Here is a 14,327-nt window from a genome sequence, read left to right as displayed (position 1 = left end):
TGCCACTTTTTTGACCATTCCATCACTCTAATTAGTTCAGTTTGCAGATTCAGTACATCATCATTATCATATATCTGTGAATACAACTTGGTGTCATCAGCAAAGAGCTTAACTTCACATCTGCCACTTAACAACACATCAGGAAGGTCGTTTACATACAACAGAAACAAAATTGGCCCCAAAACACTACCTTGTGGGACTCCACTAGATACTGCAGTTTGTGAAGATAAAACACCATTGACCACCACTCGTTGTGATCTTTCACTTAAAAAAGACTTAATCCACTTCAAAAGATTCCCAGTGATCCCATACGTTTCTACTTTCCTAATCAGTCGTTCGTGAGGTACACTGTCAAATGCCTTACTATAATCTAAATATATGCAATCGACGTTTCCACCATTGTCTAATACTGTTGTCCATGTTTCTGATACAGATAATAACTGTGCACCACAGCTTCTTCCTTTCCTAAAACCATATTGCTCCTCTGTAAATAACAGATTTGAGTCCATGTGTTGTACAATCTTATCTCTGAAAATGGTTTCCATTAACTTGCAAATATTACTAGTCAAACTCACCGGCCGATAATTATTTGGTTTCTTCTTATCTCCTTGCTTGTAAATTGGAGAAACATTAGCATTCTTCCATGCCTTTGGAAGTTCACCTTTTGACATTGACATCTAGTAAATAAGTCTGCAAGTGGTTTCGAAATGCAATCTACAATTTCTTTCAAAATACGATTCTGCACATTATCTGGACCGGGGGATTTTGTTTGATCCAGTTTCAATATAACATCTTTCACAACTTGTTCTGTAAAAATGACTGTATCTAATTGTACATTATGAATTCTGGTATCCAGAACTGGAACATTCGATAAGTCTTCGTGTGTAAAACGTGTGTTGATAACGTAACTTGTTTAAGCCCTATTTGATATCTACAGTAAAACTAAGACTTGACAAAGCTAAGAAGAACATTGATTTTTTTTGTTGACTTTTCATTGCATAAGTGTATCTGAATTCTGTGTGTAGATATCTACCATATAGAGTCTAGGCCTAGACCATATTGACTTGTCAAACTCTAAAGCATTTGAACATAGACGTCTATCATAATTGTGCAATTTTGCTTCATAAACTTCCCCTAAAGATTGTGGTTTTCATGAAAACATTCTAAATGGTTATGAAAAAAATATTCAACAAATCCTGCCCAGCATAAATAAACATGCACTACTACACTCATGTACAAACTAGATTCAAATTGCTCATTATTTGACCGGAAAAGAATCACATGTGGCATAATTCAAGGCTCATTACTTGGCCTACTTTCATTTCTTGATACCTTGATGCAGTAATCCCTTGTTGCAGCTCTTATAATCGTACAAAGCTTGCTGTCATACTGAGATGAACTCGGGCTGTGTGTCATGAGGGGGCGCTATTCATGTATGTGTACAACATAACAGTCGCATGCATCGTACAATAAAATGTGACTTTGTGAGTATTAGTGCTCAAGTGCAAGTAAAAACTGTGTGGCGTGGATCCTCCTACATGATGGCAGATCCAGCAGGAGGCTGCATTGTTCTGAAAATGGATAGAGCAGCTCCTTGGAATACTGTAAAAGTGGAAATTTTCGCGGTGTTGAAATTTTCGCGCATTTCATGCAAACAGAAACTAGCGCGAAAATAAAAGCACGCGAATATTTCTGCTTGCCATATGTTCCTGTAGTTGATGTCTTGATACCGCGGAATTAAAAACACGCGAAACTCTTCTTATCCGGCCGAGCGCGAAAAATTAGTCGCGCGAAAATATCCACTTTTACAGTATTCTGTGTTAGTTCGGCAGTGGTTACTAACACTTTTACTAACCCTTTGCTGTGTACATTGTGTCCAGAGAGTGTGTATTGCAGTCTTATTGAAGACTTGCTAAATTCCATAATTTGAAATTACATCCACCTTTTCATATCTAGAACAGTTTGCCCTTTACATGTCAGAACAAATTTTAGATGAAAGCTTTGCCAAGATCTATGCTATTGATATAATTTCAAAAACAATGGTGGGAAATAATTAATGCATTGTAATGAAGTAGGCTACCTTTCCTGTTCTTTCATTCAGTGCCTTGTGGATCCTTGAGAATGCTCCTGATGGAATGGGCAAGATCTTCACAATTATGGCATATCTCCGCTTGGGAAAATTGTGTCACTGCTCTGTCCATTTGACCGGTCAAGGACAGTGAAAAAGTACAATGTCTCTTCTGCACATCTGTGCCAGATGCTCTAAGAAATTGCAGAGGTTTGTTTCTGCAATGACTTTGAGACCAAACATCATGCTGCATGATCAGATACAGCAAGCACTCTTCTTCACAGCAAGCTCGCGCACAAACTTGCCCAAAATTGCTGGGGTGCAGGTGCTGTCATCGACATTGCTTGTCTCTAAAGTGGATAAGATGGCCCGGAAGACAAACACACGGGACCAGTGTCAGAGTGCAGCCCATACTTCAAACATATTCCTCAACAGTGATTTTGAATCGTCACCGAGCTGCGTCGAATTTGGCGACAGTTTGGAAATTGAGCACATACTCTCTTTGATAGGCATACATCTGGAGGTGTTCACACCACAAGATGTTGCCACTTCCATAAACCGACTCTGGGAGTGCATTTGGCATTTTAGATCAGATGTTAATTTGTGGCTGAAGTACCTGGAGACCCTTCAGCACCACGAATTGCTGCCACAGCTTTGTGAGAAAATCTGCCTACATGCGCATTCGATGACAAATGCAGAGGCACTCAACACTCTTTACCTAATTCTCAAATTTGGAGCACCTGATGTGACTTCTGAAGCCATCGCGGCTCTCTATGTGTCCTGTGCAAGCCGAGTTCCGACGTTTGACTTGAACGATGCTGCAATGTTCATACGCTGTGCCCAATCAGTCAAGGACATACTTGGTGTTTACAGCATAGACTGTCAGGAAGGTAGTGCCATAATAAGAAATGTGATCGCCCACTCCAAGGATCTCCTTGGCCGTGCAGACGAAGAGCCCGATTCCGGAGCTATGTGCAGATTGTTGCTGGGGCTCTTGCACTGCAGTGTGGACGCCACAGAGCCACTTGTTGCTACCATCACCCAGAAGTTGTACCATGCCATTCCAGACTTGAACACCAGCAAACTCGCCCCACTCTCAAAGGCCGTCTTCCTCTTGGGCAAACATCAGAGTCCCTTTGCTGGACGGATGATGCACCGATTTGCGGAACTTCTCGACGACTTTGCAAGTCCAAGTGATTTTTCTCATATGTTCTATACACTGGCCAGTTTGTCTTCCAAGGACATGGAAAGGAGACTCACAGAGACGTTTCACAAGCTCTTTGTTGAAGGGGCATCCTTTGGGTTTAATGATCTTCGACGCATCATTCAAGGTTCTCTGCTTCTGAGAGATAGAGTGTGTAAGGAAAGAATCTTGCAAAAGAGTGGTCAGTTACTTCTTCCACAGATCCCAGCCATTTCCCCAATTGAACTTGCCATCATCTACGGCAGCCTGCGCAGGGTGTACCTCCAGGATTATCACTTGAGGGGTCTCCTTGAGGAGCAAGTGGAAAAACATTTCCAAGTTGCTGAAGCACCACATCAGCTGCTCGCTCTCATCGAAGTCCTCAGCCACGATCCCCCGCCTGACCTGAAGCCGCAGATCATCAAGAAAGCCATCCAAATAGTGCCATATTTATCCAATGAGAGGCTCGGACGACTCTGCAATGCAGTCGGCCGCATGAAGATCAGGTCTGGACACTTGCCTACAGTTATTGAAGCTCATGTTCTCAAGAATATAGACAGCATTACAGATCTTGTCGCCATGAAGAATGTTTCTCATTTCTTGATGTCGTCTAAAACAACCAATGTTGAGCTCAAGAATATCTTCATTGAGAAACTGCACAGAAAACTCAGGGATGCCATCACACCAAATGTTCTTGTCTTTGCCCTGGATGCCTTGAGCAACATGGGCGTCAGTGCCAAAGACATTGATCCAAGGGTCTGGGAACAGGTGTTGGTGATGATGCCAAAATTGACTGGCAATGATTTGCGGAGGGTCTTCTTCGTGCTGACTGGTTTCTCAAACAACTTGTCCCCAAAGTCTCCCGACGATCCTGTTGGTCTGCAGGTGCTACTGAACTATGTGAGGAGATCAGTCTTTGCGACTGAATCTGCATACTTATCACTCAGCGCCGACGCTTCATGCGCAAGGAATGATGAAGAAATGCCTCACTCTGTTCCAGAACTCGATCCCTCCAGGATACGAGATGCACCCACGGCAGTAGCCTTTGCCAAACTCCTCATCCAGCACCGCATCTACAACAAACCCTTCCTCACAGCAATCGAGTCAACCGTCTGGTCAGCCATGGCCGACTTGTCGCCTTTCCATGTCGGTGACATCCTGGAGGTCTTCATCATCGGGAATTTCCAGCCATCTGGTGAGGAGGAGTTCCTGGAGGAATTGTGTGACTCCAGAGTGATGCCCTACATGGCAGACTTGGGGCCCTCGAGACTGATTGGCATTGCCCTACGCTTTGCTGTCCTCCAGTACTTCCCCACGCAGCTCCTCAGCACTATTTTCAGCATAGACTTCTTGCGGACAATGGAGAAAACATACGGTATGTAAAAACACCAAGAAGTAATGCTTCATCACAAAATATGCTCTATCATCTGTCTCATTTTCAGCACTTTCCATATAGGTACCTTCAAAGAGACAGAAATTGGAATCTTTATCTAACTTTTTTACTCTTATACATGCGTGACATCTCAGCAAAGACTTCTGATAATGGTGATATTTGAAGATGTGAAAGAGTAGACTCTTCTGTCCATAAGGAAGAATGATGCATTTGAAGGTTTTGCAATTTCTCTGCATGCAGGGTGAAAGAAAGTCATGTTTGAAATTGCCTTTGGTAATTATGGTACCGGTACTGCAACATCTTATATGACTATGTAGATGAGCTTTGTTATCTCATTCTATTTGTTGTTGTTGTTGTTGTTGTTGACTTCTTTTTTTCTTTTTTCTTTTTTCACTCTGCTAGTGTCAAGAAACTTATCTAGCCAGCTGCAAGATCTGAATCGCATTGTGTGCCTGGACTTCCCTGAGCTACGAGTGCCTTGGTTCAGTCAGCAGGTTGCACACAAAGCAGGTGAGTTTTATATAATAGGCAGTGCTCTAGCCTGACTGCTGTGTGAGCCTGGTTGTTTGGACTCACTCTACCATTGATAGTAAATGCTCTGTGGATGAGATGGAGGTATGATGTGCAACCTTTGGGGTCGTTGATCAGAATGTATTCACATGGCAAACAAACATTGATAATGGTGTGGGGAGAGTTACACATCTTGCCAAGAGTTATTATAGCTTTTTATTGTTAAACCTGTCATGGTCATTTTTGTCTGTTTGGTAGACAGTTTGAACAATGTTACTATCTCCCCTGTGTCTTCCCCACCACACCCCCCCCCCCCCCCCCCCCCCTCCCAATATTAGGTATCTAGCCCAGTTGGGTTTGGAGTTTGAAAGATATGTAAATTGTCAATGACATTAGGATCTTTACACATTTGACAGCGTCTGCATGCATACCTTCCATTTCATGTTTATGTGTTATGATGGTGTATGAATTTCATTCAGCTTTCTGTGACCATAGCAGTGTGTTGTGTGCATCATGATTTTTTATTCATCTCTTCTCTATTCTTTCTTTTAAAAAAAAAGCACAAAAGCAACTCTCCACCAAAGGTACTGTGCCTTGCCACAAGTTTTGCAACATTCATTTGCATCTCTCTCTCAAATTGGTGCCATTTTTCTTGTTCTTGTGTTCTTGCATTGTGTTTGTATTATGCATAACTAATAATCCTTAGGTTTTTGCGAACACTCATGCCACTTTGTTTACTCTCTATAGAAAATGTCACTTTATATAATGAAAAGATAATTTTGATTTTGAAATTCAAATATGAATTTTTGACTGGGACTGGTAGGAATAATATGTTGCATTTTGCTCTCAAGGTTTTGTTGTACTAACTGTGCTCACAAAAACAACTTTCCATTAGTCATTCTTCTTCCATGCCCAAACTTTGAGGTCAACATAAGAGGTATTCTGATGATGTGATCTGTCACCACATTGCTTTAAAAAAAAAAGTTGCGAAATTAATGCTGACATAACTGCCAGCCGGGTGATTTAGCTGTGAAATAAGAAAATTTTGTCATGTGCTCCAGTCCTAAAGTTTATAACATCTCTTGCATGGTATGTGTGGTGTTTGCTTTACCTCAAAATTCTGTTTTACAAATCAGGCATCCAAACTTAACCATTTTGCTGAATATGATATCTTTTAGATTAGGTTTTGATGACTGGAAGTAAATTTGTAGTCAGTAATGGAGTTTATTTTGGGCAGTAAACACTGGTCATCAAAGGAATTGTACAGACCTCTGAATGAGGTCAAACACTTGAATGAAGAGATGAGCTTAGAAAGCGAGGAAATGTGGCTTGATTCCAAAACCTGATGTAGTGCTGAGCCATAGTCTTCATTTGAGGTGTCATCAATGAGAGATCCAAATTCGGCATCTCTTTACTTCACAAACATTTGTTTCAAGTAACAGTTAAGCATATGAACTTTTGCATTCAGTCTTACCGTAGATTGTAATTCTTCATCTCGATTCTGTGTGTCGTCCTTATGGGCATCTGTCATGAGATTTTCACTTGTGATGCATATATGTGTCTTTCATTATACCTATACTTTCATTCATTGTTATTAATTGAACTGTTACTGTCTTTCCATGACTGCCATTGTTGTTCATATTTTTTGCACTTGTTCATACTAATAATGCATTTATTCTCATAGTTACCAAAGGTTAGAATTTAAATGCTTTCTGTTTGAGTGCATTTTCAATATTTTACTTGTTTCTGTCTTCTGCAGCAACATAAACAATTAACCTTTGCCATCACAAAAGTGTAGTTCACTAGTTACAAACATTATTTCAACTCACCTTCCCACAACTTACCTCAACAATATTTCAGCCCCATGTTTTCACGACATATTTCACCAAAGTTGCATGCATGCACAGATACACTGTGAGGGCTGATGTCGGATGGACAGTACTAACAATTTACAATCTGCAATACCCATGGTAACTGTCATTGTTATTAATAGCTGTCATTATGATCCTTTGCCAGGGAGATCCCCGCTGCACTACCTGAAGCTTGATGTAGAGTCCGTTCTCGTGGACATCCTTGGGGGACCATCTTACCTGCGTAAGAACGCTGTTACCCCCTATGCATACACTATTGGTGAGTACTGACCATTCAAGCTACAATCAATGTCAGATTTCCACCATAAAAATCTGTGATGCAATAGAGTACATCTGAACAACACAAAAACAAACAAAGCAATGTGCGTTTCAATTCTATATTAATAAACAATCTGTAGCAAATTTATAACACAGTTTTGCAAGCATATGCACATGTTGTTGTTTTTTTAGTTATATTTTTTGTTTCTATCAAAAATGAAAAAATGAATGAATGAATGAAAGAGTGGATCACTGGTAGCTTTTTATTCGAGGATTAATTATTGTAGATGACAATGCATCTTTTTATATACATGTATATATATTTGTAAATCCATTAATAGCTGAAGCAAAATTCAAAATACAATCAAATGTAAGTCATTCCATCGTCATCACAGGACATTCACATTCATTACAGAAATCTATTTGATTTTGCATTTTTGCTTTCAGAACAGGTTTTTGCAATTGCCATCAAAACTGTTTCTGTCATATCTCCTAAAGTAATGACATGATTTGTTCATGTGAGAATCTGTTACAACCGTAAAAGCTATGTTATTTTCACGAGGGTTTAGTTTTCATAATTTTTGGAATTACTGTTGAGCCGCAAAATCAAGAACACGCAAAAATATTGCATTGTACAGTAAAGTGGTGGAGTGAATGCTAGCATCAGTGTCAGATCGTGAAAAACAGCATCTCATGAAAATGTCTGTAACCTCCTCATTCGCAAAAATATCTGTATGCAATAATAACAGCTTTTACGGTATTATGTTTGTATCAACTTTTCAAGTTTGCCCGCAACACTATCAGTAGACTCGTAGTAATAAGCTATGTTGGTCTTCTTCTATTGAAACCCGATGGCAGATTTTGAATGCCTCCTGGACAGCAGCGGCAACCCTGTAGAGTACATAAACCACAGCTCACTCGGTAGTCGAGTATCAAGGCAGGATGAGGTCGGAGCTAGCCAGCACTCTTCAGAGACGGTCACACCAGACACAAGCAGTCTGCCGGGTGTTCATAGGTAGATGCAATTATACTTGGTGTGTTGGGATAAAAATATTGCCAAGCCATTGGGATAATACAAGTCCAGGTCTTACCTGGCAATATATGAATACAGAAGACTCCGTTATGATGAAGTCCTCAGGACCGGCAATTTTCTTTCAATATACGGTATAGAAATTTTGTTATATCCAAACAAATAAAGTGTATAAAGATATCTAGATGATAGTTTTGGGCCTTGAATTTTACTTCATTCGTATCCTAAATTTTGTAATAACCGTGTTTATTATGACAGGGGTGCACTAATAGTAATGATAGTTATTATCCAGATAGCAGAGAACCCAAATATTTATTATGTTTTTACAATATTTAGCATGTTTTTATGTCATCAAAAATGAGAGCCTTTTTGAAGTTAGATACATTTTGGGGGCTTGTGAATAGAATTCAGCTGCTTAATATCATAAAATAGAATGTACAATTTTCCCATTTTTAATGAAGTGTGATTTTTAGCTTCAATTTTTTTTTTTCTTCTGAATGTGCATTGGTACAACTTGTATGTTTTGTCATATGCAGTGGTTGGCACCAAGGAAATATAATATTCATCAAAAATTATCACATTCTTATTTGGGATATGATGAAGCAATTTGCTTGTCAGAGCTGAAATTATTTTTATCACAAGGCACTGTTTTGTTGTTGTTGTTGTTTGCTTGCTTGTTTGTTTGTTTGTTTGTTTGTTTGTTTGTTTGTTTGTTTGTTTGTTTGTTTGTTTGTTTGTTTGTTTGTTTGTTTGTTATTGTTTTTTAGGGGCAGGGGGTTAACAGTATCTAAGAGTTTTTCTGCTTTAAATCCACCCAGAGCAGGGTGCGCTGAAAGGAAGGGACTCAGTCATACATGTAAACATGTGATCCTCTGTGGTCAGCCGACTTCAGGTTGATACCGAAATTTGTAGAAATCTTTTGCGCAGGGTTGAAAGGGCATAATCATGTCTGATTTATTCACAAGATATAACAGGGAAATGGATGTACATTAAACACTACAAAATGGTACTTTCATTGAGGTCTGTTTCTTAATAAGACAGTGAGTGACTCGTTTAGGCAATTTATTTGTTTGTTAGCCATCAAGATGTCCGTTATTTATTGTTGTTGCTAAGAGTTCTTCAGCTTTCATTTGTATTTTAGACTATACACTTTTTTTAGTATTCTTTACAATTCAAGTATCTTATTCACAAGCTAAGTTGTAACAATTATGATGTATGTACATTTTATGTTTTTGTTTTTTTCTAATTGCCCTAACTCCCAAAGAGTTGCCATAGATATCATCCGTCCAACTGACTTGTGTTCCAATATCACCCGTGTCAGCAGCTGGGTAGAAATGAAACGGCGGCATCTAGAGATGCTGGGCTACGAGTACACCACGGTGAGTGTGTGCACAAGACAGGGCTTCTCCCTTGTTTGTGTGCATATGCAGGGAGTGAAAATTCTCAAAAGTCTGTTGAAGTCATTCCCACTAAGTGCATTGTTGCAATAATGATTTAGGTTTTGATGTTCCTGTATTTATATGAACTAATTGTAAAGGACCAAAATTAATATGGCAGAAAAACATAAATATGAAAGTACCACCAAGGGACAGTCTTACACAGTGTCCAGTTTTAGACATATGACACAATGTACCAATCACACAAAAATCTACCAGAATGTGGGGGAGGGGCAACATAGGCAATTGTTTTGTGCTAATTCTGAATAGGAGGGTATATGTAGGCATAACAGTCTTTTTAATTTATCTGTGCAGTTTTTCTAAAGTTACAGAACAAGATGAAATGAGACACTAAGTTTACATAGACTTTGGAGATTTTTTCCAAAACTTACAAAAGTAGGAATGTTTGGTAATGGTCACTGAATTAATCTTTAAAGTGCTCTTTTTGCCAGTTGGCCACCCACTGGAGTGCTTTTTTACCGATTGGCGCAGACATCTAGGATCTAATTGTCAATAAATACAGATTACCTAATCCCCTTAATCCCTATTGTGTCACCATGGTCTTCCTGTTACACTTTAAAATACGCACATTGCTCCACCTGAGTGGGCTTTCTAACTTTACGTCTAGGACAGATTTGAAGGTATTGTTGACTGCTGATCAAAAAGCTTGGCAAGGACATGCCCATACTTTTTTCCGTGAGTGTTTACATGTGAACACAAATACACGCATGCATACATGGGTGGACAATCTTCAGTCGTACCTGTGTGATATTCTTGTTTTAAATTTTCTTATAAAACAAATACTTCTACACAGAATTTTGACCTTTGACTTCTTTGACCTTTGACCTTGATTTTTGACCTATATTGTACATTGGCTACAAAATGCTACTCCTTCGCCATTTCTAACCTGATTTTGATACCGTTTGCTTTATGTGATGGCACTAGGTGAGGGCTTCAAACTTCTACACAGAATTTTGACCTTTGACCTTGATTTTTGACCTATGTTGTACATTTTGCTACAAAATGCTACTTCCGGCGGGGACATATATTACGCACCGCGTAATTTCTACTTTTCCTTGTTCTCTAACAAAAATATCTAATATTCCTAGTATATAAAATGTGCTGTTCTGAAGCACTGTATCAAGAAGTCAAGAGCTGTTTGACTGTATACCAGTATGCACACAGAAGGAATGAGAGATTATAATTTTGTATTTTTCAGGATGATTTCACTCGTTCAGTTGATATTTTCATGCCACCATCATTCAATCACCACAGATTCCCTACACGGATTGGAGTCGCGACCTCCTGTCGACCTTCCAGGCGAAACGACTGTACCTCTCGGACCTGGTGGGGGGCAACCTGCCCCTCCTTGTGGCTGAGACGGAGGAGGATGCCAAGGCAGCAAGAAGGAAGCCAAGGAGAAATGAGGACATGGTCGACAGGATGCTTGAGGATTGGGGAGAAATGGAAGATGACAAGTAGACAATCATCATCAGCATCATCATTCTCACCACCATTGTTGTTATCACCATCATCACTATCATCATCGATGTCATCATTATCATCATCATTATCATCATCTTCATCATCATCATCATCATCACTTTCATCACCTTCATCACCATCATCCCCATCATCGTCATCATCACCGTTACCACCATCATTGTTATCATCACTATCATCATCGAGGTCATCGTCATCATCATCACCATCCTCACCATTATCACCATCATCACCATCATCAATGTCATCATCATCGTCTTCGACGTTGCCATCAGCAGCAGCATCGTCACCATCACCGTTGTCACCATCAACGTCAGCACCGCCATTTCCAACATCGTTGCTAAGGCATCCAAAGCTGTGAAGTCATCATTCGGGGAAATGACCTGTCCCAGGGATTTAAGAGCATTGTTGAATCTTAGATCCTATAGTCATGATTGATGTACTCTAATGGGAAATGAAATAAAGCATTTCAGAAAGAGAAGAGGACAATAAGAGATAGATATATTCTGTGAGGAGAGGATTACTTAAGACAGACCTTTCTGGGCTGGTGGAGTGTCATCACTGTTAATGACTGGAATAGACTGCAGCTGATTCTTTGTATTATGCAGGGGTGACTTCCTCATGATTGTGTATATTGCGATCAGAGACTACATATACACCTAGTACATTGTATTAAAAAGTGTGTTGATATGTGAGATCCCACCTGCATGCATACACACGTTCAATTCACTTACTACTTTGTTTGCGAATGGAGTCTTGAATGTACCCTCCTGTGATGAATCAAGTATCTTCTATCAACCTTTTGTGGTATTCTGACCCATACAAGCAATATTTTTCGGGTTTAATATATCCAATGAGCAGAAGAAATATGATCCCTATTTTGATAGTGAGTGTGTGATTATCAAGCTACAAATGCTGCAGTAGACAAACAGACTGTCTAAAAAAGTTTTTTTCAATGCTTTTATCCTACAAGTCCATAATTGATCCACTTACGTGTCTGTCGGATCTGACCTTGGATGGCTTGGCCTTAGCTGTCCCTCCATCTATGTATGCAGATGAGGTTTGAATCCTTTCTAATATAAAACCCAGTGAGTCCAAAAGGAATTTCTTTGCAGAAATTATCATCTTGCGATTATTGAATTGGCACGTCTGAGTTTCACTGCATATTTTTTTTTTCGGTGGAAAATTATTAGATGGAACTGATGGAATTCAGTAAATCTGCACACGACCAGAAAGAAGTCTAAAAAAGAATGCCAATTTGAGAGAGAAATAAGAAGAACTTTTCTCTTCTGGAATGTGTTACCATTTAAAGAATCACTTACAAATTAAACAATTAGGATTTTTTCAAAAATTGGAATAGATTGTTAATTGACAACAATATGCTGAAACAGAGAATAATTTTGACTGAACTTTAATGAATACTTAAACAATGACTAGTAAAAATCATAGTGATATGATGGCTAAACCAACTGTGATCAGATCTTGGGTTGCTCCTCGAGTGTATGGATACCATTGCTACATGCTGAGAGGAGGAAGTTTCTAAAAAGAATGTGCACAGAACCCTTAGGATCTCAACTCACATTTTCTACTTTGCTGGCTAGGTATTCATGCGAAAAAAAAATCTACCTTACATTGGATTGTGAGGACTTAAAGAGGAGTTATCAAATTCTAATGGCCTCCAGTGAATGTAAAAACCACAATGTCAGTGACCTAATAAGTACATGGATCTACTTGATTTTTCTATTGCACCTTAAAGACTTTGTTGAACAGTGGTGTAGCCACCTAGTGGTTGAACTCCATACTTCAAGTGCATTGTTATAGGTATTGGCGGGAAGTTTATTTTTTATACGAAAGCTTTAGGATTGTAAAGAAGAAATTGAAATACCATCGTACGAGAGTTTGTACATTGTACTTCCCAAATGCGAGCATGATTACAACTTTTCCATTGCTGTATGCCTTGATTGTTCTGTGGTAGGTATAACGAAATGAAAGCTATGCCAAGTACCTTCTCTGTTTTTGCCGTTTTGTTGTTGTTGTTGTTGTTGTTATTTGTCTGCAATATGAAAATGACAACTGTATCACTTTTGCTAATTTTCGTAGATGTCCCAGACATTTGCTTTCATGTTAGCAGGCGACCTACACGTAACAGTGTGATCATTTGGTGCAATAATATTTTGAAATTTCTGAGCAAATGGTATCTATTTTTTGTAATGCATTTTCTGGACAAAAAAAAACAACTTCAAGTTAGGGCTATAAGCTTGCCTTCAATTTCCCTAAATCAAATAGTCTCTATTTTATGTAGTGCATTTTCTGGACAAAAATTACTTCATGTGAAGGCTATAAGCTTACCTTCAATTTCCCTAAATCTGTCATGGTCAACACACACAGGCCCTGTGATTACACTTCTAGCATGTGACTTTGTATTATGCTTCAAATTAATTTCTGTACAGAATGGAGTGCACAATGCATTTTTGTTGTGTGTAGATATCCATGTTTTTTCATCCCAAATCCAACTGATAAGCAGTTTTCTTCTATTGCAACATCCTGTGTTTTATTTTCTGTTAACACCCATGTCAACATTAAAGCGCTGGTGGAATTTGACTTATGAAAAAATATAAAGAGAGAGAGAGAAAGAATATGTCTTGTTTAACTTTGGAAACAGTCTAAAACCCACTCGCTGTGTTTGTGGGTTTAAACAGTTCCAAAGTAAAACTCGCGCATCAAATTCTCACTGATCCACTCTGTCCTGTGCATCATTTGTATAATGTACAGACCAAAAGGCATCAATAGAGATTGACATGTATCAGGTTTGTAGAGACCTTTAACAGAAGTTTTATTTCAGTTACAATGAAATTTTGCATAAAATGATTAGATGGTTAATTTTGCTATTTGGTTTTATTTTACATTCTTTTATGATAATGTAAAACGAGGAATGTTCGCGTGCATTTGAATTTCTTGAATTTTGCGAGAACCAAAATTTGCGAAATTAAAATGCACGGAACAGTTCTTGTCTACACTATATGCATTGAATGTTAGAGGCAACTCGCGAAAATTTCATGCCGCGAAGAAAGCCAT

The 14,327-nt window shown here is 38.9% G+C and overlaps 1 protein-coding gene across 1 annotated transcript; it reads left to right on the top strand.

Annotated features, from left to right (window-relative positions):
- Positions 1 to 1,973: 1,973 nt before the first annotated feature.
- Positions 1,974 to 11,231, top strand: LOC139721302 (FAST kinase domain-containing protein 1, mitochondrial-like). Its single transcript, XM_071632623.1, has 6 exons — positions 1,974 to 4,626; positions 5,047 to 5,154; positions 7,171 to 7,284; positions 8,142 to 8,298; positions 9,578 to 9,692; positions 11,025 to 11,231. The coding sequence occupies exons 1-6, from the start codon at positions 2,232 to 2,234 to the stop codon at positions 11,229 to 11,231; spliced, it is 3,096 nt and encodes a 1,031-aa protein (XP_071488724.1). The 5' UTR covers positions 1,974 to 2,231.
- Positions 11,232 to 14,327: the final 3,096 nt, after the last annotated feature.

The sequence above is a fragment of the Diadema antillarum genome, unplaced genomic scaffold (assembly GCF_040938485.1).
Source record: "Diadema antillarum isolate AM-2024a unplaced genomic scaffold, OU_Dant_1.0 scf00000141, whole genome shotgun sequence".
NCBI classification, from domain to species: Eukaryota; Metazoa; Echinodermata; class Echinoidea; order Diadematoida; family Diadematidae; genus Diadema; species Diadema antillarum.
Note: the sequence above shows the minus strand (reverse complement) of the source record. Positions and strands in the feature narration are given on the sequence as shown.

Coding starts and splice junctions, on each gene's coding strand:
- LOC139721302 (XM_071632623.1), top strand. CDS start 2,232: ATGTCTCTTCTGCACATCTGTGCCAGATGCTCTAAGAAATTGCAGAGG. Junction 7,285..8,141: donor CCCCTATGCATACACTATTG/GTGAGTACTGAC, acceptor ACCCGATGGCAG/ATTTTGAATGCCTCCTGGAC. Junction 9,693..11,024: donor TGGGCTACGAGTACACCACG/GTGAGTGTGTGC, acceptor CAATCACCACAG/ATTCCCTACACGGATTGGAG.